This window comes from Dermacentor silvarum, chromosome 1 (genome assembly GCF_013339745.2).
Source record: "Dermacentor silvarum isolate Dsil-2018 chromosome 1, BIME_Dsil_1.4, whole genome shotgun sequence".
In the NCBI taxonomy this organism is placed as follows: domain Eukaryota; kingdom Metazoa; phylum Arthropoda; class Arachnida; order Ixodida; family Ixodidae; genus Dermacentor; species Dermacentor silvarum.
Window position 1 is genome coordinate 18,098,193 of NC_051154.1, and position 26,119 is coordinate 18,124,311.

At 45.9% G+C, this 26,119-nt stretch overlaps 1 protein-coding gene and 1 long non-coding RNA gene across 3 annotated transcripts in view; one reads left to right on the top strand and one right to left on the bottom strand.

Moving 5' to 3' along the window:
- Window positions 1-1,337: 1,337 nt before the first annotated feature.
- LOC119457494 (WD repeat-containing protein 11) overlaps window positions 1,338-26,119 on the bottom strand; it is a 187,838-nt gene continuing 163,056 nt past the window's right edge. For both annotated transcript variants that reach the window (XM_049665115.1, XM_037719083.2), the window contains exons 22-25: window positions 15,348-15,540; window positions 5,266-5,340; window positions 5,058-5,196; window positions 1,338-1,590 (exon numbers count right to left, since the gene is read on the bottom strand). In XM_049665115.1, the coding sequence (XP_049521072.1) occupies window positions 1,406-1,590; window positions 5,058-5,196; window positions 5,266-5,340; window positions 15,348-15,540 (592 nt within the window). In that variant the 3' untranslated portion in view covers window positions 1,338-1,405. The remainder of the gene's footprint in view (window positions 1,591-5,057; window positions 5,197-5,265; window positions 5,341-15,347; window positions 15,541-26,119) is intronic.
- On the top strand, window positions 8,943-10,895 carry LOC125944596 (uncharacterized). Its single transcript, XR_007466296.1, has 2 exons — window positions 8,943-9,520; window positions 10,653-10,895. It is a non-coding gene; the product is annotated as an uncharacterized LOC125944596 (long non-coding RNA).

Sequence of the window (26,119 nt, forward strand, 5' to 3'; positions counted from 1 at the left end):
AGCGCCCTTAGGCGTTGATGCACCCACGCTGACGCCTGGTGGCACGTCTCCTCCATCACGACTACCAACGTCGATGACCATGAGCAACCGTCGTGCATATGGAAGCTGCACTACGCTGCACACGCTAGCACAACGCGAAAGACGAAGCACGTAACTGACACACTAATACAACGCGCAAGACAAAGCACGTAACTGAATCGTCACCGAGTCAAATCAGCGCGTACAGCGCGTCGTAATTGCAGCCTCCGCGATCAACTTCAGAAACATTTTCAGAGCTAATTGCGGAGGCCACGCTCCGCTGTGCTGAGTACGGTGAAGGCCACCTAGGTGGCGTTGGTAGTGCTTCTTGATGCCAGCGTCCCTTCGAATGCTGGCATCGAGGCGTCGTAGTGCTGAGACCACCGAAGCGTTCACTGTCGGTGCGCGTTAGTGTCATAATGCAGTACTTCTCTTTTCTGCTCGTAGGCGGCGGCACCGCCCCGAGCAAGAGCGCGGGTACACGGAGGAGTGTTAGATATATAAGGCGCGTCTGTGTAGCTCTCTGCAAATGCGTTTGTGGCGCAATGGGTTAAACGCTCGGCGATCTATCGTCGCGGACCGAGAGGTCGTGGGTTCGATTTCCAAATTTTGCATGTTTGTAGAACTTTTTCTTCTGGTTTCTTTCTTTGTATTATGTTCTATGACGTATTTCCGTGACGGAAATACGTCAGTGAAGTCTTGGTGGACCCCGGCATAAAACACTTTCGTGTTAAAAAAACATCTTCTGTAACATACAAAAAACACCTATTTTCTCCATGGTAGAGAGAGTTAAAACCCTACGCAATAGGAAAACAACTAAATGCGTCCCGGGTCATCGAAGCCCTACCAGCTTTGACGCGCGTCGGCGTCTCGTTCCTCGTGCCGCAACGATTTGCACTACGTTTCGTATTATGTAAATGTCGACCAGATTTTATTCAAATATTTTAGTTACTTCGGATCGTACGTTTGCCTGGTTAGTACTTTTTTTTTCGCGTTTTTTTTTTGAGCAAAAACGCATGAATGAGGTTCTACTGTACTTTTTCAATCCAAGTTAATCTGCAGTGACAATTTCTTTTGCCAAATGTTTAACAAATGCCATATATCTTGGCATGACTGACTAGCCTCGTAGCCGTTGGCCTCTTTTTCCTCTGAATCAACATCTGCTTTGCTTTCCTTACCTGTAAACCTGGATTTTACTGCACTGTTCTTTATTATGTTTTTAAGCATCAGTGAACACTTTGGCAGCTTTTCGCACATCTATAGCGATGCAAGGAAAACAGACGAGTCACGTCACAGGAGACAAAGAATCTCTACAGGCCTGCATTCTTCACTATGCTTTAATTATTCACGGGGCTTCTGAACTGCAGTTACAGCAGACAAAGCTTTATTATGTTTCTTGCTCTCGTTCAGAAATGGCAAGGCCTTCCTCCTCGTCCAGCAGCATTTCCACTTCTTTGCGCAGGTCGGTTGCTGCTTCTCCAGCTAGGGAACAGTAGTGCAAGCTGGCTCTCTTGTTTCCCAAGGAGTGAAGATACCTAGCATAATCGAGCCACACGTTTTGGAAGAGGCTTGCTACACATGTTAAGGAAGCTTGCTTCAGAGGGTTTTGTAGCAGCCACAGCCAGATCTGGTATTCAGCTCTCATGAAAGAACATGAATAACACCTTATCTCCACTGTACGTCCCAGATTAGAGGAAGGCCAGGTAGCACCACACAGATTTAGTTGGCCAAGTATGCAACACATTGCTTGAAACTTGCAGCACAGGTTTGTACAATGGGGCAACACTATCAGTAGTTGAACACTCGTTTGACCTTTCAGCGCAGATCTCGGCGCAGGCAAAAAGCTGATTTGGCGCAGCAATAAGCACTTTCAGTGCAGTGTTGAACGTACAGCTATTATACACCATTTGGTCTTAATATTAATTGAAATAGTCAACAAATAAAGCAGAGCCAGCTTTTTGCATATCAATTCGGCATACAGGATAAAAATTACCTGACTAATGTCATTATTTTTAATAGAATGCCTCTCCCTGTCCGCACATCGCAGCGTAAAGCCACTTCTACCATTTGGACTTGCAACAGGCGTTTGTATGTTTGCATGCTTCAAGGAGGGGGGAGGGGGGACGAGAAAAAAAAAAAAGAAAAGAACGAGGATGTGTAAGGAAGACCACACCCAGTAGAATGTGCATGACTAAACCATTCAAAGCACTATAACAGACCAAGTATGAGAAATACTCTGAAATCTATGAAGTTACAGTGAAGACATCCAGACATTTCTTTACGTCTCAAACATTCAAAATCTCTTCTGCATAACTATACACTGGGTTATGTAAAAGCTGTTTAATTTACCACCACGGGATCTGCTCTTCCAATTGTGCAAGGTTGCAAAGGTCCCCACTAAGAGCAAATTATTAGCCAGCGGTTGCTAATCTCCCTGTATTCTCTCTTTTTCCTTCTCCTCCTAGCTAGTGGTTGAGTACACATATTACAAGTTAACTCTAAAGAGGCACCGTCAACAACTTTGCTAAACAAAGTGCGACCGAACATTTTCGAAGCTGCTCTTTGATCCGACAGCCTCCTTGAGTGAGCTCCATGCCACACTATGTAGTACGAAGAATAGAGAACTGCACTACAAACACACAAACAATGAGACTGTACAGTGGTATAACATTGAAACTGTGGCCAGGAATAAATGCGACAAAATGATTGGAGGACGCTTAAGCTGCACCTTTAAGAGTAGAACGCGATAGCGTTATCGGGACCCATTCGCATCGTATCGTTCGCATACGGCAAGTAGGCTTTATTCACTGCAACACTGAACGTGGGAAAGCCAGCTTACAAAGACCAAGCTTACACCGATCCCCTTAAAGTTGGCTTCACTTTTAAATAGAAATGCATTGCTGGAAAGACGTTTTTCCAGGGCAATATAAGTGGTCTTATATTAAAATGTGAAGGCCCTAACACCTTTTTTTATTATTTTATTAATTGTTTGCTATTGCCCTGACGCGCGCGCATGTCCAAAACGAATTAGCAGGCGAAGTCCCGATTTGACCTGCCTAGGATGCATCGAGTGCTATCTGGATATCATTTTCGCAAGTACCCGAATGCATGGCTGTAGGTCTGGTAGAAATGCTGAAAGAGGGGTTTGTGTTTGAGTTTCCTCATAGCAGAATTAGGTTTTCTCGTACATTTAAATTACAATCCGACGCCGATTGGTAAACAATCCCACGGCGAATCCGACGCCGAATGGCAAAGTCGTACTTTACCATTTATATGATGGATTTCACTATGAGAAATTCAATTTTTGTTCACCAAAACCTTGCACCACATGGAGGGCCTGCGAGGTTGGGGTGGTTGGGGATGAGTTTCTCCACCACCCGCCGACATCGCATGCCGACGCCGGTTGCCAACGCCGGATTTTCTGTGACATGGGGCCCTTAACGCTATTGTATTAAAAGAGTGAAAACAGCAAATGGAGGACCAATGGCATCGGCTATATTCGTGGCTATGACCACTCCATTCACCTCCATGGCGACGATGAGATAGTGCGCTTTAGGTTTTGGTCTCAGGTTTACTAGAGAGGCAGCTCTTATGCTTCTCTGGTGCAAGCTTGGCACAATTTTCGGCTAAAATGCCGTTTCGGAGAAGGATGGGGCAAAGGTCTGCTCTCGACACAGTTTGGCGCAACTGGTACAGCTGTTCCACAACTGCATCGTTTAACACTTCAAGCAAAGCCAATGTAACACAGATCACTTTACTATCCTGTCTTGCAATTATCTACAATGCCATGTGTTCTGCCCTGCACTATGACTCCTTTGCTCTTTCCTATTGTGGGTTCTGGATGCCAAATACCTGAGCTAACGTTGAGCCTGCTTAAGGTCTTTATAATATTTGATACTGTGGCTGACTGATTTTTGGACATGGAACATAAAAATGTTTGAACAGTATAGTAATCTGGAACAAAAGTAACTGCCTTTTAAAGCCCCTAAACAGACTTTTGCTTGGTGCTGTGCTACAACGCAATATCAACTTAAAATTTTGTGGTGACCTGTGAGCTTCTGCATTTTCATATAGACTTGAACATATCAGCAGGATGTCTGATAAATTGTTGTTATTGGAGCAGATGTGTATCTTCTGACACAATTTCTGTCAGACTGCTGGAACATAGCACTGGCGGACAAAAGTGTAGAACAAGGAGAGTAGGTACTGGCATCATTATAAAAATTCTGGCTTACAATGATCGAAAGTGATGGCTATAAAAGTGTAAGCAATGTCAAAGCAGCGTGAAATTCAGCCAACATCACCAGTACTGTTTACAATAAAGAGCATTATTTGAAGCAGTGGTCTTGACTGGCCTAATGAGTAGTGCCACTTCAGCAACACTGCTTCATTGAAGCTGCTGCTATAAATGGGAATTTGAAATTGAAAATTAGCTTGGTACATGTTGAGTGAATCAAAACAGCACAGCTATGCAGTTCAAACACAAATTAAGGGTCCACTTTTCTTGGCTGTGTAGACTGGTGTTTGGAGATGCTTTCAGTGTTTAATGCAGCAGTGACATTAAGATATTCTAACCTATCCAAGAAACCAAGACACGAGTTATGACTACATCACCACACAGTAGTGGTTTTCAGACTAAGTAAAATTAATTGTTGTACTCTATTTACCAGTTAAAGCAGAAGTGTGTCATCGTTGTTCCCAATCAGTCTATTAAATAGTGCATTATTTTCAGATGTCTGAAATTGTTTTATATACATAAAATACTTCAGAAAAGAGGTGCTACTACAACTATTGTGGGGTTGCAGACTACTCATATACTTCTATTGCTTTTCTGGAATAGTTTTGTCAAGTTGATGAACACTGAGTGAACATGAGTCATCCACTGCAAATATTTTTTTGTTAATATGATACTAGTATGAGCATTGTAATTTGCTTTATGTGCGCTTGTCCATGCAGTGTCATACAAAAAATGTAATTGTGGCAATTTTATCAGTGCAACAATCACCACTGACGAAAGTACAGACAGACATGAAGGATACAGTGTTCCCGTGGCAGCAAGCCATGCTCTAAGCAAGCATCAAGGAAGAGGGCAGCTCTTTCCACCATTCGCGCAGCATGGAGAGTCTGGAGACAACGAGCATACTGGCCCACACTCAGCAACACGAGCACCGCCTTGCCCTGTGCAAAATTGTAGACAATGTGACAATGTGATGACAACTTGAAAGGGGGCTGTCAGTGACTGTTTACCTTCTGGTTCTGCTGGATCAGATGCTCTGCCCACTTGCTAATAACCTCGCAGTTAGCGGCATCACTGAGAGTGCACTGCAAAAAAATATGGCATTGTTCATAACTGAAGACATTAAAGTATTTAATACATGCACAGCTGCCATCAATGTGAAAGGGAACACCAACATTTTTTCAAATACCCATAGGGGTTAAACACAGATGCACTCCATAAAAGTGTTCAATGATACTAAAAGCTTAACATGAAAACTTATTCATATGCTTTCGAATGATAAAGTTCCTTGATTTGAACCCATGCATCATGAGGTATGGCCGTCTTAAAAAAAATTTGCTGTTCCCTTTCATATTGCTTACGAGTGTACTATCAGCGTCAAATGAAAGCCGAACAGCGGAGCGCGTGCCACAAGCACTGTTAACATTATAGTGCGCGCCGTCCTGTCATCACCACTGACAGGCGAGCACATCCGGTCACTGCGCGATCCCCCTATAGTGCGTTATCTTCACTTCTGTTCCAGTTTTCGTATGGTGATAGCGGTGGCCGGCGTGAGCGCGCCAAGCGCTTTTCGTCGTATCGCTCGCAGTTCTTCGGTTTTACTCCAGCGCTGCATTGCAGTCAGCGTCGGGGCACGATAAAAAGAAAAGATACACCTAATCGCTTTGTGGTTGATTTCAAGCTATCGTTTTTCCTTGTTCAGCACAACCTTGTTCAACCACAAGCGATCGGCACGCCCATGCCGGCAACTGTAGCAGCTGTGAGCGATATACCGCGATGCGCAGGTTTGCCGATCGAATGCATGAATGTTGCAGAATTTTCGCTTCTTTTTTTTTTCTTCCTTTCAAGATCACTAGTAGGAACACAGGCAAAAAAAATCGCACTTCAGTGGGGTGGCGCTTTACTACCAAACCGGATGTGTGGGCCTGTCTGCGCTGATGACTGGACGGCGCGCACTATGCTGTTTCTAATGCTTGTGGCACGCGCTCCGCTGTTCGGCTTTCATTTGACGCTGATAGTACATACATACCCCTCATGTAATGCCTCAAGGGGCCTTTGAGGTATAATAAATAATAAATTTCTTAGTAAAATTACGTTTTTTTTCATTAAAAGGTCTATGATCTTTCACTGGTTATCACTAATGCGAGAGCTAGCAAAGAAAGCGTGTTAGCATGAAAGCTTATGATGTCTGTGATATCCCATGTAATAATGACCATTACTATAACTATACATACTATTTGCGACTCCAAGTAAATGCTAGCTACCTAGCGGCCGTGCCAAGAAACAGCTGATCCAGGTTTGACGCAAAAGAGGGTGTCCTATCACGGCATGCGCTGAATGCCTCGTAGTTCTCAAATTGTCATGATGCTGTTGTGCACAAGCCCGAAAATAAAAAAACACTGTTGTCGAAAGACTTTTGTTGTGTACTATTATGCGCCTCATTGCAGTGGAAAGACAGGAATCTATGATTTCATCTTTTCTAGAAAGAAGCAGACGATGCGCATCGAAAAGTGACTTGGATAAGAAACTTTCGCATTGGAAAAAGGTGACTGATACTATACTGGTTTGTACGAAACACTTCACTCGGGTCGACTTATTTATTCCAGGCGAGTAGACCATTGATTTCTTTTTGTTTATATTAAATATCTTGCTGGCGCTTCAAATCGCAGAGTGAACTTTCTTCACACAAGCGCTTCGATAAATTATAGTGACGTATGCCTAAGCTTCATTTAGATTTTGTTTGTTTATAGTTTTCTGCCCCAGCGTTAGTGTTACAATGCTTTAAGCAGCAGGAATATTCGCGCTAATGTACCTTTGTCTGCAGGCACGGTAGCAGGAATGATAACTGCCTTGGAAGGTCTGAAGTTGATCATGACACATGCTATGCCGCGAGGCGACATATCGTTTTCAAAGCATTTTAGTTTAGCGGTACAAGAAGAAGATGGTGTTTTCTCATTCAACGCAGTGAGTTGTCAGTTTATTTGCTCGCAAGAAAATTAGAAGCAACTGCAAACAGTGCTTGTTCCAGCTTTGGTGCGCTCGACCGGCACACAGCGCCGCAAGTTTACTTTCTGACACTGCGCACAGCTAAATTCCATTACAACTGGTTCAATTCGTTTCCAAGTCATGCGTTTATACTAATACAAATGACATTGCCAAAATAAAACCCTCGGTAAATTTTGTAAACCTGTTGGAAGAAGCTCAACTTGTATGATTGGTTGTTATTCAGTTTTCACGTTTCACTAGGTTTGAGAACTTCTATAGGCGGCAGGTGTCTGGTGTGTTTCCAAGGCCGGGCCCTACCCCGAACACTGTGTACTGTGAGCACGAACAAGCGCCAGTCACTGGATGCAGACGACCTTATCACACGTACTAGGTAGTTATAAAAAGTTGGTGCACCCCGACTCACAAACGAAACTCTCATTTGTTTTTATACCAAGACCCACTGACCAGGTAAATTACAATTTTTAGTTCATTCTATCAGAGCAGAATATCCATATACAGGGTGTCCCAACTATCATGCAGCAAGATTTTAAAATATGCAAATGCCACGTAGCTGGACAGAACCAAGGTAATGCTGTTTGCCGTCGCTCGGAGATACTCAGAGTATTTTTTGCATTCCGCCTTATTAGGTAATAAGTCGTAATTAATTAATCAACTTCTCAAATATTATAATTAGATGAAAAGTGTCAATGAGAAAATTGTAGAGCAACATGAGAAACTACTGATACAACTTTCTGGTGCTCAATACGTGCTACATAAAAGTGTTTTTCCGAGTGTGAAAGAAGCCTGCAAATAACGCAAAACTGCTGCGCGACTGGCAGTCTGAAAACGGGTGTGCGCCTATCGTGCAGGGAGTGTTTGTTTTGACTGTTTGTTGCAAGCACCTGGTTCCTTTCTTTTTTGCATTTTTTAGGCTCTTGCAGCAATAGTTGCCAGGTTGGGGAACATTCATTAATGTCCTCATACTTGATTATCATGCTCGATCAGCTTCGCGCTGTAAGCACACTAACTTAGTTGCGCACCTTGACCTGAAGCTGGAGCCTCCGTGTGCTTTGTACAGTAATGAATGACAATATCTGCACAGATGGTCTTCAAAAAGTAAAAGATAAGATTGCTACTCAAGTATCTGCGAAAGGTCAGTCTGAAATCTAATGTGTGTTTTTGTGTGAACTACACACGAGAAGAGAGTGAACAAGAAAACTTTGTACAAGGATGATTAAGAAAGTAATGCCTCCAAGCACACTGCATTGCCAATAGTACAGTAAACATTTTGAACTCTATATCATTAATGCACTGATGTTTATTTAAGCTATAGAATGTGACTTGCCTCACCTTCCAATCTCTTCTCATTCTAGAGTAATCGAGCAATCCATGGCAGCCAGTGGTGACGTCCGGTTGAAACAGTGGGCTGTAACTGAATTTCTGACTCTAGAAGGTTGAGGCTTGTGTGGAGATTTGACGCGGCTGGATTTTGATCTTTCACAGTCCTTGCCCACCTCCACACAGTGCTGATGTCAACACAGGCATTCCCGTAAATAGCAGTCAGACGGTGATGAATGTTGATGGACGCACAACTTTCCACAGTCAGAAATTCAATTACAGCCCGCTGTTTCAACCGGACGTCGTCACTGGATGCCATGGATTGCTCGATTACTCTGGAACGAGAAGAGATACCTAAGCAAAATTGGCCGATGGCCGACCATCGGGCGGTGCTCGGCAGATCGCTGGGAGCCGATCATGACGGCTTGAAGAGCTTGGACCGCAAAAAGGCCGACTTATGTTGCCGAACCCATCGGCACTAGCTTGGCCACGGATGCTGGCCCGGGTGCATAGGCTGCATAATGCCGAGCACGAAAGTTGTGGCTGGCCAGAGACGTAGGCTTCACGCTGGCATGACGCTGCTGGCCGATAATGTAGGATGCACCCGCCCGCCGCCTAGTCGGCGCCCGAATAGAAGTCGCCGCCTAGTCGACGCCGACTTCCGCCTGGGGGGGACGGGATTGGGGAGCGAAAGAATAGGCAGGAGGAGGTCGCCTCCCGTCTGTGGCAGTCAGAATTCAGGCAGCATTCATGGGGAAGCAACCGGCAAGAGGCAGGCATGTAGATGCATGTTCGGGGGAGCTTTTGGCAGGAAGAGACATTCAGTGGCTGCTTGATCGGCGCAGCTTCGCACGGTTTCTATGGCACTGCACTTCTTGTTCGTGAAAAATGGACATTTCCAGCCTGCGAATTTTCACCTCCTATGGATGTCCCCATTTACTCGTAAGTTGCACGTATTATTTATGCTATTAGAGGCTATTTTTGTAGCGTTAATTTGGAAGGTGAGCATGTAAGGGCTGCGTTTCTTTGTTTCAAGAGCTCGTCTGCACTTTTCGATCTGTTGAAAGCGACATTATAATAGCGCGGCCAAAATTTGATGTCTTGTGGTTTGTCGCGCCTGTGGATGCGTCATGATATGTATGGAGCACCGATGTGTGCATACATTGCCCGTAGTGTACTCATGCATCAAGATTTAAAAATATGCAAATGCCACGTAGTTGGACAGAACCAAGGTAATGTTGTTTGCCGTCGCTTGAAGATACTTAATTATTTTTTTGCATATATTCTACCTAATTACATAATTAGTCTTAATTAATTATTAAACTACTCAAATATTATAAAAAGTGTCAATGAGAAAATTGTAGAGAAACATGAAAAACTCCTGGTACAGCTTTCTGTTGCAATTATTAGTGTGACATAAAAGTGTTTTTCCAAATGTGAAAGAAGCTCACGAATACACGCAAAGTGCCTCGAGCGGCATCGGGAGCTTTTTGTGTTTCTCTACAATTTTCTCATTGACAATTTTCATCTTATTATAATATTTGAGAAGTTGAGTAATTAATTAGGACTAATTGTGTAATTAGGCAGAATGCAAAAATAATCTGAGCATATATCTCCAAGCGACGGCAAACATTACCTTGGTTCTGTCCAGCTAGGTGGAACTTGCATATTTTTAAATCTTGGTGCATGGTAGTTGGGACACCCTGTATATGCCATGCGCACAATGTATGTTTCTTTGCAGTCCTGTATATGCCGTCTGCACGATATATGTTTCTTTGCAGTCCTGTGAGACACCTAATGTAATTTGAAGAAAGGCGAGTTTCGTCCCGCTAGCGTCAGATCTTCGCGATTCTTGTTTTGAGGCTAAATAATGTGAGACTGCGTTTGCATGTGCAACGCGTATTTAGGGTTTGTCATGAAAAATCATGGATTTGTCAGAACCTGCTCATAATTAAGTACAATGCTTAAAGAGTTATTGACAGGCCACGAAGCATCTGGTCCACTATTCAGCACCCAAACAATAGTTCTACATGTCCCACTTCTGAAATTTGCGTAGTACATGTTTGTATTTCAGGTACCAGGGCGGGACCATAGCAAAATCAGTCAAGTGACCTGGCTGCAGAGTTCTCTGGTAAATTGGCTTACGCAATTCAAGGAAGGACATCTTCAAGTACCCATGCAAAACTGTAATTGATTAATTCTCATTTTTTGTTTGTCACAACAACTAATTCCTACTATTACAGCATTTCACAAGAAAGTATTACAGTTTCTGTTGTGTTTGTATCTAAATAGTTCAATAAATGTAGAGAAAAATCAACTGTATAGTGATAATTTGTCTACAAAGCGCTCGCCTTCCATATACAGTTAAACCTGGATATAACGAAATTGACAAATTTGCAAAAAACTTCATTATAAAGAGGAGTTCGTTATATGCAGGTTCGGCACGAAAATTCGAAAAAGAAACGCTTACCGTATTTACTCGATTCTAACGCGCCCTCGATTGTAACGCGCACCCGTTTACCGTTTTCATCGAAGCCCTCATCCTTGGAATGTCACACCAGATACAGGATGCCTCGTGCTCGTTTCGCACGAGCGCGAGGCATCGGAAACGAAGAGCGAGCGTCATGATGGCGATGGAATAAAATTTTTGCGTCCTAAATGGAAATTCTCTGAACTCTAATTTATCCACAATATAGCTTCCTTGAGCGTGTAGTTGCCGGGCTGTTTACAACAGAAGTTGCGATATTTTGGCAATCTTCAAAAGCACATTATCCAAAAAGTAAAAATTCAACATTATTTTTATGCGTCTAGGAAATAGATAAACATGCCCCAAAGCTCCAGAGCAAGCTGCAATGCAGTAAATGCGCTAGTTTTTTAAAAATATGGTCACAACTGAGACGCAGTTCGCAAAACCATGTATCTCATGCTTGTTCTTGAACATACATTTCTAAATCACATTAATCAATTTCTTTATATTTAATATATAGTTGGAATCTACAAGAATTCGGCTTTTTTATGGTATATATGACAACTTTATATCCTAAGTAGAAGAGCCGCCATGGTTGCTCCAAAAGTACTGAAAATGGGGGGCTCGTGCTGCCGGAGTGGGACTGCCACCTTAAAAATCGACATAAGAAAAAAAAAGAAGCACTCGGTGCTTGAGTAAAAAAAAAAAAAAAAAAGCCTACATATAAATGCCAGCAAAAGAATGCTTGCCATGGACGAGCCATGTTGTGACCGCCGTGCTGAAGTCGTTGGCCCATATGGCGGCCAACCACGGCCACAATGAAGCAACTGGCGGCCGTGACGTCGGCCCGATGCCGACTGCCGATCACATACCGGTGGTCGGCAAACAGATTGGCCACGTGCGAAAACCGAGCCCGGCCCGACCCAGATGCCCGAGATTGGGCCTTCGTTTCTTTAACTGGCCATGGGCGTCAGCCCGATTTCCTGCCGCGCTCATTTTTTTGCTTCGGTAGGAAGGTGAGGCAAGTGACATTCTATAACTTAAACATCAGTGCATAAATGATAAAGAGTTCAAAAATTTTGCAGTACTATTGGCAAAGTAGTGGGCTTGGAGGCATTACTTTCTGAATCAGCCTAATATATTCTGATCAATAGCGATGTTGTGTTTTAGAAAACCCACCCTAACCACAACGTCGGCACCAAGGGAGCAGACACTAATGGATGACTTCTGGTGGCATGCGTTGTTACAATTGGCCAGCAGGGGCAGCGACCTTTGAGCCACTTCTGATTTCCTGAAACAAATCACTTCGAGAAGCTGAAAATACGTCCCACGGGAATGACCAGCGGTGAAACCATAGTGAGATACGTTTCAACGAATACGTGGTTGCTGGATGTCACCCGGCCGAAGAAACTCTTGCAAAAGGGCATTCTGCGATGCTTCCCCACGGCCGCAGCTAGCCGCCAAGGCCGTTCGACAGACGAACCCGCTAATGGCTGGGCCATCCTGGGAACCAAGACGCGCCAGACTGAGACAAGCGTGAACCTTCCGATCAACACCTCCTTTCTCTGGGACAGTGAGCAGTGTGCGCTAGAGGGTACCTCTCAGATCGTGTTCTGTCAACAAAGGTGCCGGAATGTTTATGCAGACTCTCAACCTCAAGGTGGAGCCTTCGGCGACTTTGGACGCTCTGGTTGGAGGAGGGTGTGACTGCAGCTTTCCTTGGCCTAGGGATCTAGGGAGGACAAAAGGCATTTAAGCGGACATTTGCGGCTCATCTGGAGTGCTCGCCCAACTGCTCTAACATGTAGCTTGTGCTCTCCCAGAACGATGTAGTCTGCTTAAATGTAGTAGCGCTGACATGCTGCGATGTACTGTGTTCCATACTCTGGTCAGTATGTTTAACCACTTCTTCTGTAAATAAGTTTGCCTTTCCTATGTAAACAAACGCCCTGTTCTGTTTCGCCTACCTCTCAACCTTGTACTCTAAAGAAGCAACCCTTGTCAAGTCTGCTCAGACAACGGCGTGGGCCTGCTAACAGTTACCAGACGCAGCAGTGGCATAGGCTAGAGGGCGACCCTCAGTTTGACGCCAGACTTCAACACCATGACCCCCGAATCCTACAGCGTATCTATCCCTAGCCCGGCCGTGGCTGCGCATGAATGTCAGCGTGGCTGAGCGCATATGTGGCTCGCACACCCTACGACGTCTGCTAGAAAAGTATCCGGCCTTTGGCTGAACAAAAAAAAAAAAACTGGTATAATTGGAGCATTGGAAACCTAATCACCCTCAAAGTGGTCTCCTTGGGACTCCACACACTTCTCCCAGCGGTGCTGCCATTGTTGGAAACATTCCGAGAAGGCCTCTTTCGAAATGGAGTTTAGCTCAGCTGTCGTTACAGCCATAATGTCCTCTCTTGTCTGAAATCGCGCTCCTTTCAATGGCCTGTTGATTTTGGGAGACAGCTAGAAGTCGCAGGGGGCCATATCAGGAGAGTAAGGAGCCTATTGAACTACGGGAGTCTGGTTTTTCGCCCAAAAAGTCTGAATCAAGTGTGAGGAATATGCAGCAGAATTGTCGTGATGGATGCGCCAATTTCCTGTTGACCACAACTCCGGTCTCTTGCGCTGCACAGCATCACATAGGCGATGGAGGAGATCCCTGTAGTACTCTTTGGTGATTGTTTGACCCTGTGGTGCGTACTCGTGGTGTAGTATGCCGCAGGAGTCAAAGAAAGCAGTCAGCATCACTTTGACGTTGCTGCGCACTTGGCGGGCCTTCTTTGGTCTTGGTGACGTGGAATGCTTCCACTGTGACGACTGGGATTTGGTTTCCGGGTCGTACCCGTACACCCAAGACTCGTCACCAGTGATTATGGCGTTCATGAAGTCGGGGCCACTGTTTGTGGAATCCAGCATGTCCTGTGAGACTTCAACACGAAGTTGCTTTTCCTCCACCGTGAGCAGCTTCGGCATGAATTTCGCCGCAACTTTCTTCGTGGCCAAATCTTCGGTCATAATGGAATGTGCAGAAAAAGTGCTGATGCTTGCCTCTTCCACAATTTCTCGGATAGTCACACAATGGTGTCCCGCATCACCACAGCGTTCACTTCGGCAATGACCTGGTCATTTCGGCATGTTGATGGCCAACCTGAGCGTGGCTCGCTCTCCACCGATGTGCGGCCGTCTTTAAACCGGTTGTACCACTCCTTAATCTGTGTGCTGCACATGGCATCGTTACCGAAAGCCGTCTGAATCTTCCGAATGGTTTCGACTTGGCTGTCGCCCAGTTTCTGGCAAAATTTGATGCAGTAGCACTGCTCCAGTCGCCCCGTCATTTTCCTTGCAATAAAAAAACCGAGAGCACTGCGCACTACCTCACTCAAACGCTGCGTCCCAGCGACTGACGCTATCGGCAGGTGGGAAAAAATTTGCGCATGCGGCCAAAGGTTCAAGGTCGGCTGATGAAAGCGCACTTGTTTCATATCCATCAGGTGTTCGCAAAAACAAAAAAGGTCGGATACTTTTAAAACAGGCCTCGCATTTTGGGGGTAATCTGTGGCAGGAGCAAAGACTGGGTGAGCTGAGAGGGGTAGTGGCTTCACGTGCGCTGCTTTCCTGCACGTTTAGTGCTGTAGTAAGACATGACTTTTGTAGCACAAGAATTGTACATGGTTGTACATCACTGTACACAGTTGGTGCTGCCATCTTGAATAAAGTCCCTAGATATTTTTTTTGCTTTTTGTTAAGTAGCGACAACCTTTGAAGCACCCCCGACGAATCTCATTGAATGGCGCTCATTCCAGCAGCCATGTTCTGAAGGCGCATTATAGTGAGCAGTGTTTCTATGCGCGTTTATCTTTTTGTCTGTTCCTTGTGGGAAGGATTTTCTGCGGTCAGTGTGGCACGACTGCAGAAACGCAGCAGGCGTCATATAGCGCGACCGCCATACAACGTGGCAGGCATCACCGTAAAGATGAGTTGAGAATGGACACCATCGCACGGTTCACAATTACAGCGACAAATTTCGCGTTCGGCCTCAACAGTGCAGTACTAAGCTGTTTTTTGGCTTCGTATTTGATTGTCTGGCCCCATGCCTGAAACTTACATTTGAATCATGTGGTGCGGCAGCGGCCATTGACGGCCGGATGCTATCTACGTGGATACGCCACTTCAGGAGGTTAGGAAGAATATGGCGGAGGTAGATGTTGCTACTTAAAGAAGAGCAGAAAACCTAGGGACTTTAATCTTGAAGGGCAGGGTAAAGTAAATACATAATGAACCTGAATGATCCAACAGACTCACTTTTGCTAGCCAAACTGAGTCCTCCCATTGACCAGCTGCCTGAAGGTAGCGGCAGGCATCAAGGCCCTTGCCAATGAGACATAGCAGCTGGACACCATCCCATGTGCGGCCATTGGCGATCAGGTTGGTGGCCACCAGCTTCACGACTGACTGTGCTTTGCTCTCAGTTTTGAGGGATGCCACCAAGCAAGCCCTGGACAATGAGCAGAGGAAATAGTTGTATAGATTGCAAACACACAACATTTAAAACTGGGAAATTTTCACATGAGCCACAGAAATAAACAGATCATAACTAAGGTCAGTATGCTGTCCAGAAATACATCTGAAAACAGCATATTTGAGAGCTGCTATTTGCTAGGACATTAGTACATCTCAGGCTGTTATTTACTAGTCACCAAAAAATACTAAACAAGCCTGCAATTATAAAGATTGTGTAGCCACAGGCTGACAGCACCCAACACCAAATGACCAAGTATTCAGTAGATGGTCAGGCAATATAAAAAATGAATGGTAAAGTGTAAATGCCTTAACAGTAGCAAAGAAACAATTAAAAAAAAAAGGCTGAATTCATCTCCTTCTTCCTGGGGTTTTACGTGCCAAAACCAGTTCTGATTATGAGGCATGCTGTAGTGGAGGGCTCCAGATTAATTTTGACTACCTGGGGTTCTTTCACGTGCACTACAACGCAAGCACAGGGGCGTTTTTGCATTTCACCTCCATCGAAATGCGGCCGCTGCGGCCGAGATTCGATCCCGCGATCTCGTGCTCAGCAGCACAACGCGTTAGCTGACTGAGCCACCGCGGCAGGTACAGCTGAATTCAGCGGACAAGGAACAAGGTGAATAGGCTGATCTTAGGTCATGTCGTACATATGAGAGGAGACCCAAAAGTAACGATGCAGAAGGTGAGTTCAAACCGACGTGCGTCACTAAGCATGCATACGTCAAAGAACAATGTGTGTGCATAAAGTTCTGTTTCCCAAGACAGAACAACGTGGCACTTGCGAGGAGCCTGGAGAGTTGCGGCAATGTATACCAGACCGATTATGAGAAGAAACGTAGTGAAAATACTGGAGCACTGCAAGTTAAAACACAAAATAAAGCTTCATTCCCCAAGCACAAAAGTATACAAGTAAAGAAGCAGCCAAATGTTCAACCACAACACTTTGCACTTAAAAGGTCCCTGAAATGGTTAGGGACAAACTTTGTAGATGCGTAGGCTACAGCTACAGTAAAACATTCGCGGCACAATTTACGTGAGGCGTCTCATATTAAGAGAGCTACGAACCATTACAAGTTACCCTCCTGCCACCCATGCTTTTTCTCCATAACTCGTTTGCCGAGAGATCGGGGCTAAGCTCCGCGTCATGATGTGGTTCTGCGCTGTGGCTCTGCGATGTGGCTCTGCATCATGATGTGACGCTGTGTTGTCTACTTCTAGTGTCTTGAAGCCAGTGCGCAAAGCCTCTGCAAACTCTACACTAGCCGCCTGGCCATTGATCCCTAGCGAGAGCTATCCAAGCAGCATGCGTTGCGATCGTTCTGTCGCAGCACCGAGTGTGTCCGGTCTTCGGGTAAACACAGGTGGGCCGAGTGTTTTGACAGATGGGCGGAGGCGTAAACTAAAGCCCCTCCATACTACTATTGCTGTGATGAAGGGCTTTAGTGTAAACGTGAGTGGCCTGAGTGGTTTGCACAGTGTAGCCACCTGGTGGCTCAGAGCTTAACCAGCCAAACACAGAGCTAATATTGCCGTAACCAAGTGTCAAACATTTTAAACATTTAAAAAGACAATGTGTTCATGATTACGCTGCTGCCGAAAATTTACACAAGCAGCAAAGAAGAATACACTTGGTTACAGCAATAGTAGCTCTGTTTGTCTGGTTGAGCTCTGTGCCACCAGGTGGCTGGCACCCTGCAGGCCTCTCACATCTATGCTTCCGCCCATCTGGCGAAACGCACAGTCCACCTGCGTTTACCGGAATATCGGATGCAGTAAAAATCTCTATTGTGGTAGTAATCCTCCGGCTTGAGGTTACAGCTGCAAACGTGTAGATCCTGGCACCGACTGGATACCAATAGCCCAATGCGCTGCAGCTACTCCACCCATCTGTTGCCTTGCACAGGGACATCATGTCACAGCTTGCCATGTCACCAATCACTAGGTTTGAAGCCCACAAGGCAACAATGGTGATAACAACAACCTTGAGACCATTACTGAATGCACAGCTTGCATCAACACAAAGCACGTTATAACACAAACAGACGACACTTGCGATGTGCCGGAAGTGCTTGAGTGTAGTGATAAATTGTTGTGCATTCTGTTTCTGTTATTTCCTTTTAAAGGGACACTAAAGGCAAATGCTAAGTCGACGTGGACTATTAAAATGCCATTCCAGAAACCTTGCAGTGCTTGTTTCATTCGTGTGTCTGAAGGGTCTGCATACCTTTGACAAAATTCACATCGCCTGCTCCCGAGTAGGGAAGTGGTGACGTTGCATACGCCATCACCGCCCTTTTCCATCGGCAAGTAAAACGACACCCAGGAGACAGCACTACGTTTTTTTGTGCAAAATGCAAATGTGCCGCCGTGGCAAAACGGAGACAAGACAAAGTGATGGATTCGCCGTGGCAGCTGCTCTTGGTCAAGTGGCGCGGACCGTTCGGGAATTCCGTGACATCACATGGACATGGCATTCTCTGCTTGCAGTTTGTGCGAGTTTCGCGAGCCAGCGAAACTAGCACAGCACTACATGATAATGAAACTACTGAAGCGTGAAAGTACAAGTGGCATAGAGTAGAGCGAAAACGAAACATTTCGGCCGCCCGCATCGTTGTCAGGGGTAACGTCAATCTGTTATTTTTTCTAAAAAATTAAATAGAACTGGACAAGTAGCATTTTCTTTCATCTTGTAATGCAATACAATGATCTTTTGATTATGAGTGGTTGAGTACTACTGAAAGAATTATGAGGAGTGCCTTCGTCATTGGGCTAGTACTTGAATGTCCCGGGGGAGTCTCTAATTGTGTCCTGCATTTACCCCAATTTTTCTACAGTCGAATCTCGATAATTCAAGCTCGAAGAGGCCTGAAAATTTGTTCGAATTAAAAGAAGTTTGAATTATGAAAGGACGTCTTTTTTGCAGTATTCGAGCACCATAGCAAGATGAACGAATGGTGTGAGTCGTGAAATTTCGCGGCACGCAAGCGCATACCGAGTTGCGCCCACGCCTGCCAACGCTCGGTTGCCGATAACGGCAGAAAACGAAACTTCAGGGAGCAGACGGCGCCAACATGGCGACGGGCTCGCACACGCGGAGACCGTCGAAGGTGAGGGAGGAGGGCGGCAGGAAAGCGAATTTGGCCTCGGCAACTCTGCCGCTTCGGTGGCTCCCATCACCCTCTCTCTCAACTCCCTCGCAGCTCCCTCACCTTCAACTGTCTCTGTGCGCGCTCGCCGCCTCGGCTCGGCGCAGATTAGCCCGCTCCTTGAAGTTTTGTTTTTTGCCGTTATCGGGAAGCGAGCGTTTGCCGGCGTGGGTGCCGACGCCGCTGGTCCAGCCGGCCCGGCGCCAGCTTAGGCCGCTCCCTGAAGTTTTGGTTTCTGCTGTTATCGGGAAGCGTGCGTTAGCCGGTGTCTCTCCTAAGCTTTTGCTCTATGGTGGTGTCGGAGCAATGCCGGTCGGAGGCGCCGCCGCGTTATTTGGCGCGCTGCTGAGAGCATTGTCGGTCCGCAGTACGTTCGAATTAACCGTTGCAAATGCTTTCACGTTTGAATTACCGAGCGTTTTCGCCCATTGAAATACACATAACTTTGACGGGACCAGAGCGTCAGTTCGAATAAACCAGCAGTTCGAATTAAGCGTGTTCGAATTAACGAGATTCGACTGTATTAATAAAGCCTGTTTGTGATAATATAGACGCCTTAGACATTCTCGAGCACTAATCTATCACTTTAGCTCGACTTAATATTTGCCTTTAGTGTTCTTTAAAGAAACAAATTAACCAACATTAGAGCTATTACAAACAACATTTGTTCACCATGAAGTTGAAAAAAATTATCGATGACACAAACTGGGTAGCCAATCCGATAGCTCGCTCAACTGATGTCAATTGTACTAATTATGTAGAGTGTAACGGGGCGGCTCAAAACTCAAGGGAGCAGCGCTGCTGCGATCGGTAGCAATGGACATTTTAAAACCTTATAATAAATTACACGTTCTATGTGGAGCGCTTAAATGCGTCACTTAAGGATTATAAACACCGACCCTAACAACTTGGTACATTTGTGCAAAATCGTTAAAATCATTTCAGGGTCCCGTTAAGACCAGAAACATTGTTTTGACGACATCACAACAATGGTGATGGACCATGAGGAGTATCTCACGTCTTAAGTCTTCCACCTCATAGCTTTCAAGTTGCCGAACAATCTCGAGGCCAGAAAGAGGAACAGCCACAAATGACAGCTGTGAAGCTCTTCCAACACTCAGTTAGAAATCTGTTCAACTTGCGGTCCATTGAGTCCCTAACAGAGTCAATCAGAATTAGCCAATGCTCTTTTCAAAACGCATGCCTGCCCAGGAATGATTGATTGTCTTTTATTGTTTTCTTTTGCTTATACAAAGTTTGTGAACACTGAGTGAACCTATAGCCCTAGGCTAGTTTATAAAAGGCATTTCAGACAGGATAATTAACTCTGGACAATAATCAAATATACAGAAATCATATGTTAAGGTTCTGCGTGCATACACTATAGACACCCCCCCCCAAGAAAGCATAAACAAAATAAAAAACAACAGACAGATATCCATACAATGCAAATGTATACGACCCGCATTTTATTTACGTCAGATATCCTTCATTGTTCTAAGTGTTTTTTTAGTACATTAAATAATTGTTAAACCTTTTTATTACAACAGGAATTGTGTTCCAGGTTTTAATACCACAAAAATGTAGACATTCACCGTATACACTCTTAGCAAGAGGAATATTCAAATTACTAAAAGTTCATTGTCTGGTACCACGAGAAGGCGCGTGAAATGACACAGCAAAAAGATTATTATAAGTGACAACAGCGACGCCAAAGCCAGCTCCCCCATTGGATTTGTCATTGCCAGGCTTCTGTTGTCCACATTTGTGGTTTCTTTTGAGTTGTCTCAAGCTTTTCCCCTATTATTATTTTTTAGTTGGCTAAAAGCTCATGAGTTTTCTCTGTTCTTGACAGCGTGCTTGGCTTTTTAATTACATTTTTGCCTAAACTCTAAGAGCCCTGATAATAGAGGAAAAGACGCATTAGCTGGAGTGATGCTGGCTGGCTAATAATATGTATTATTGCTAAATTAGCCTAGTTATTATTCTATTTTCACTGTACCCACTGCAGCGGCTATGGCGTCACACTGCTGAGCAGGAGGTCACAGCTTCGATCCCTGTGCAGGAGGTCACAGGTTCGATCCCGGCCATGATATTCGCATTCCAACAGGAGCAGAATGCAAGCACGATCGTGTACCATGATTTGGGTGCACGTTAAACAACCCCAGGTGGTCTAGATTAATTCGGAGCTATCCCACTACAGCGCCGCTCATACTCCACCGTGCAGTTTTGGTACGGTAAACCCTACAATTTAATTGTAATTTCCACTGTGAACACACACACATGCACACACACATGCACGCATGCAAACACACACGCACGCACTATATATCAAGGACAAAGTTAATGATAATTATAGGAAAGAGGAATGTAGCAAACTAGCATGCATTACTAATGGTTGTGGGGATGCGCGACTCTCACGCATCCCCTGATGTTGTTTTCCACGCATGGCTCCCATCTCCTGTAATCCGGCTTCTCCGCGTAGCTTTACGGTGGCGGAGTTGCAGCGTATTACGAGAGATGGCGCTAGTGTTGCGCTGCTAACGCCACCTGACGGCGGGGGGGTTACGCGGGCGCAAAAGGAAGAAGGCTGTTCCTCTTCGGGTTGGGGGTCGGTGAGCGATGCGGATGTCCCGCATGGCTAGGAGCAGGGCACCGGTATGGACGAACACGGATTGTTCGAACGCGCCACCGTTCGCGTGACCGTACACGTGAACGACTAGGCGATGGTGTCATAGCATGGGGCGAAATGTATTCGCTCGCTATCCTGTCGCGGTGAGTCGGACTTCCTTGATTTGTCGCATGCCCATGTGAATGTTCTATGCGTTGTAATTCGGCTTGCATGCATTAGTGTATGAAAGGTGCAATAAATGCCCTTTTGATTGTTTGCACTACTGTGTTGTCGTTCCTTTGTCCCAAGAGCCCATGTGAGACCCCACATCTGGCTGCCCAACGTGGACCTCTTTGATTGGGACATCAGACGATAATTTTGACAGTTTTGCTCGGTTCGATACAACCTTTGCTTGAACCGAAGCGTATTTTTAGCGTGGGTTTTGATAGGCTAGCGTCGGCGGCGTGCCTTCTTAAGCGAGGCGACGGTTGCTGTAGCGTGTTTGAACTTTTCAACATGCTAAGCCTTTTCGCGAGTGTTTTGAAGTACACTCGACAGTACGAGATCCACGTGGTCTGTATCCTTAGAAAGCGCGGTCTAGCGCCCGCGGAGCATTGGCAAGCCTGAAGCGAGTGAATACGGAAGCCTCGTGGGTGGTCCGAATTTCTCATGTAAATAAATAGCTTCTTCTATCTCTGACTTTGGAAGTCGCGGCTCAGGGAGCCGGGTGGCCGCGGGCCACGGGTGCCGCTGTGGGCTGACGGGTATTGCGGCCTGGCACTGGGCACTCCGACACCGTCTGGGACGGTGGGCACCGTCAACTCGGATGCTGTGTGCACCGAGCGAGGTAGGACCATCTCACAGAGCTAATGTCTCCTCGCAGCTGCCTGCTGGGCCCATTATGGGAGATGTTTTTTTTTTTTGGACGCCTGTTGTTGTCAGGGTAGCGACGCATTAGGCCTAAGGCTTTACAAAGCCGCCTGTCGCACGTTGAGGGACACAACCTGGTGGACCGTGGTGTTGAGGTGTCGCACATTGTTTCCCTCATCAGTTTGCCTCGCACGAATTGAAATTACTCATTCGACTCAAGAAAGCGAGCTTTGCTCACGTGAACTTAGCGTCTGAATAGATGCCCGAAATTTTGCTAGCCAAACTGAACATCGTACCACGTGGGCGATGCACATGCAGAATTCCTCTCCCTTGCACTACTTTAGTGTTTGTCGAGTGCGTTGAGTGTACGCAGCGTGAGCGGAGTCACCCCTGGTTTGCTGCCCCGGACTACAATCAAGCTCCCCCAGGCGATGGAGATGCCTGTGGCCAGTTCGGCGCAGTGACTTTTCGGCAGCTGCCTATGTCCGGCTCGCAACCCTCGTCAGCTGGGAAAAGAGCCGGCAGTCACCAACGGCTACTGCGGCTCTCGCCAGCAGGGCGTGTCAGCGTGAGCGACGCTTGCTCGTGCTGACTTCTGCGTTGCCGTTTCCGAAGTCGCTCGAGTCGTGCTCTCAAATCTGCAGAGCTGGTGCAGTGACCAACGGACGCCAGCGGTGAACCCCAGAGACAATGTCAGCTCGCATGTTATGGAAAGCGCGTGGACATTTCCTCGGTGCGGCCACTGCTGCATGTACTACTTCTTGTTCGCGAAGCACGCGTTGTTGTTAGACAGTGTTGACATGTTTTGCCGGAGTATGCAGTGATTTAAGGTTGGGGGGATGTGGGGATGCACGACTCTCGCGCGTCCCCTGATGTTGTTTTCCACGCATGGCTCCAGTCTCCTGTAATCCGGCTTCGCCGCATAGCTTTACGGCCACGGAGTTGCAGCGTGTTACGAGAGATGGCGCTAGTGTTGCGCTGCTGGGTGCCTGACGGGTGCCTGACGGCGGGGGCGGTTACGCGGGCGCAAAAGAAAGAAGGCTGTTCCTCTTCGGGTTGGGGGTTGGAGAGCGATGCGGAGGTCCCGCGCGTGCGCTGATCCACGCTTCGCGAGACCGTCTCGCGTGGCTAGGAGCAGGGCACCGGTATGGACGAACACGGATCGTTGCAGTGATTTAAGGTTGGGGGGATGTGGGGATGCGCGACTCTCACGCATCCCCTGATGTTGTTTTCCACGCAAGGCTCCCATTTCCTGTAATCTGGCTTCGCCGCGTAGCTTTACGGCCATGGAGTTGCAGCATGTTACGAGAAACAGGGTTCGTACAGGTTCCCACGGCAAAAATTCAAGGATATTCCAGGACTTTCCAGGACCTGTCACAGGTTCTTCAAGGACTCAAAGCGGCATCCATCCAAAGTAGGATTTCTTTACTCTAACATTTCCAAAAATTATTAGTTTTATTGCACATACAATAAATAAATGTATATCACAATTATAATAAAACATCTAGCCTTGATAACTTCTCAAGATCACAACACAAAATGAATGCTTACAACAGCGGCTGAGATTTCTCCAGTATAGACTTGGTAAAGTTCACCAAAAATATTCAAAACATTCAGCATATGGTTATTGTGCTAAAGAAATAAATGTATATCCCAATGATGTTAATATTGTGGAACCTTGATCCCTTTGCAAGTTCACAACAATACCGAAGAAAAAGAAGTTCACAAAACACACTGAATGCTCCCAACAGCTACTCTGACTTCTCCAGTATTAACTGGGCAAGTTTACCGAACATTTTGAAACCATTCAGTGTAGTATTGCTACACATCCATTATATTATAAAAATAGATGTACAGTATATTGCAATTTTGTAAAACATGTCTTGTCTTGATCATTTCTCAAGTTCGCATTATTAAACGTTAACACAACAAACACTCACAACAGCTCTCAGGCTTCTGCAGTATTAGCTGGGTTGGTTCATCAAACATTTCCAAAACATTCAGCATAATGTTATTGCACTTATATGATCATAAATAATATTACAACAAACCTCCACCCGAAGGCACAAAGGCACTGAGCATCAGTGGTAAAGTTGCTCCACTATAGCTCTCTTTAGGTTCACCTCGCGCGCAAGAGGGAAAGTGGGAAAAGGCAGACGGACGGGCGAGGAGTGAAACGAACGATAGGATGAGGAAAGCAGCGTAAACACTGCCAGCCGAGCCAGCACCCAAGCGCGGCACGCATCTCTCACTCCGTTCACGGTTTGGTGCGGTGAGGCCTTTTATTTTTCCCCGCAGTTCTGCAAAACGGAACCGTGTGTTCTCGTGCGGGCGTATTGCTTCTGAAATGGGGAGCATGTCAGATCGATGCCGATCTACCACAGAAAGGTTGCAATGTCGATATCAGAGTGCATTGCTCACGAAATTCAAGGATTTTCAAGGAAGGAAAGAAATTCCAGGACTTTCAAGGGCCTAGAAAATGCACTTTTCAATTTCAAGGGTTTTCAAGGATTTCAAGGACCTGTACGCACCCTGGAGAGATGGCGCTAGTGTTGCGCTGCTAATGCCGCCTGACCGTGGGGGGGTTACTGTGGGCGCAAAAGGAAGAAGGCTGTTCCTCTTCGGGTTGGGGGTTGGAGAGCGATGCGGACATCCCGCGCGTGCGCCGATCCACGCTTTGCGAGACCGTCTCGCGTGGCTAGGAGCAGGGCACCGGTGTGGACGAACACGGATTGTTCGAACGCGCCACTGTTCGCATGACCGTACACATGAACGACTAGGCGATGGTGTTATAGCATGGGGCGAACATATTCGCTCGCTATCCGGTCGCGGTGAGTCGGACTTCCTTGATTTGTCGCGCGCCCATGTGAATGTTCTATGCGTTGTAATTCGGCTTGCATGCATTAGTGTATGAAAGGTGCAACAAATGTCCTTTTGACTGTTTGCACTACTGTCTTGTCCTTCCTTTGTCCCAAGAGCCCGTGTGAGACCCCACATGGTATAAATAGCTTCTAGCTAGAGAATAAATATATTGCTTCCAACATTGGCTTTGCAAAAGTTTTGACTCCTAAAAAGACTGCAGAGTTCTGTTATCTCTTTGGCGGAGTAGTTTTTCAACGAGGTGCAAAATGGATGCGAATGATACATGTCGCAACATTAATGCTTCTCTTTTGAGAAGAGAAAACGAAAAGCAAAGCACGGTCAGCCTAATCAGCACCGTTTCAAAAGAAAATACTATAAGAGCTTGCAATAAACAATTAGACATCATAAATGATTCAGTAAGGGCACAAGGAAAATTGCAAAGGTGATGATAACCTCGCTTAAATATCTGGAGGACTGTTATGAGTTAGACACTATCAGACGCATCACTTTAACTTTACCTTTAGTAAAGTTGATCAAAGGAGTTTTAAATATTCATTTTATGAATTGTTTTAATGAGAGACCAATCCTGAGTTCAAACTAAATTGGTTTCAGACCAAGATGCTCAACACTGCAGGCTCATGTTGACCTTGAAAGTCATATTCAACTGGCACTGTGCTAAAGGCAGTATGCAGTATTGGCCACCATCAACATCATAAAAGCTTATGATAATGTTTAGCATGTGGGGCTCACCCGCAGCGGTGGCTTAGCGGCTACGGTGCTGCGCTGCTGAGCTTGAGGTTGCGGGATCAAATCCCGGCCGTGGCGGCCGCATTTCAATGGGGGCGAAATACAGAAACACCCATGTCCTGTGCATTGGGGGCACGTTCAAGATCTTCTGGTAGTCAAAATTAATCCGGAGTCCCCCACTACGGCGTGCCTCAGAATCAAACCGTGGTTTTCGCACGTAACACTCCAGAATTCAATTCATTTCAGCATGTGGTACTGATTTATCAGCGTTGAAACCTTAACTTCCCCAAGTACCTTCCAGCATAGATAGCAGA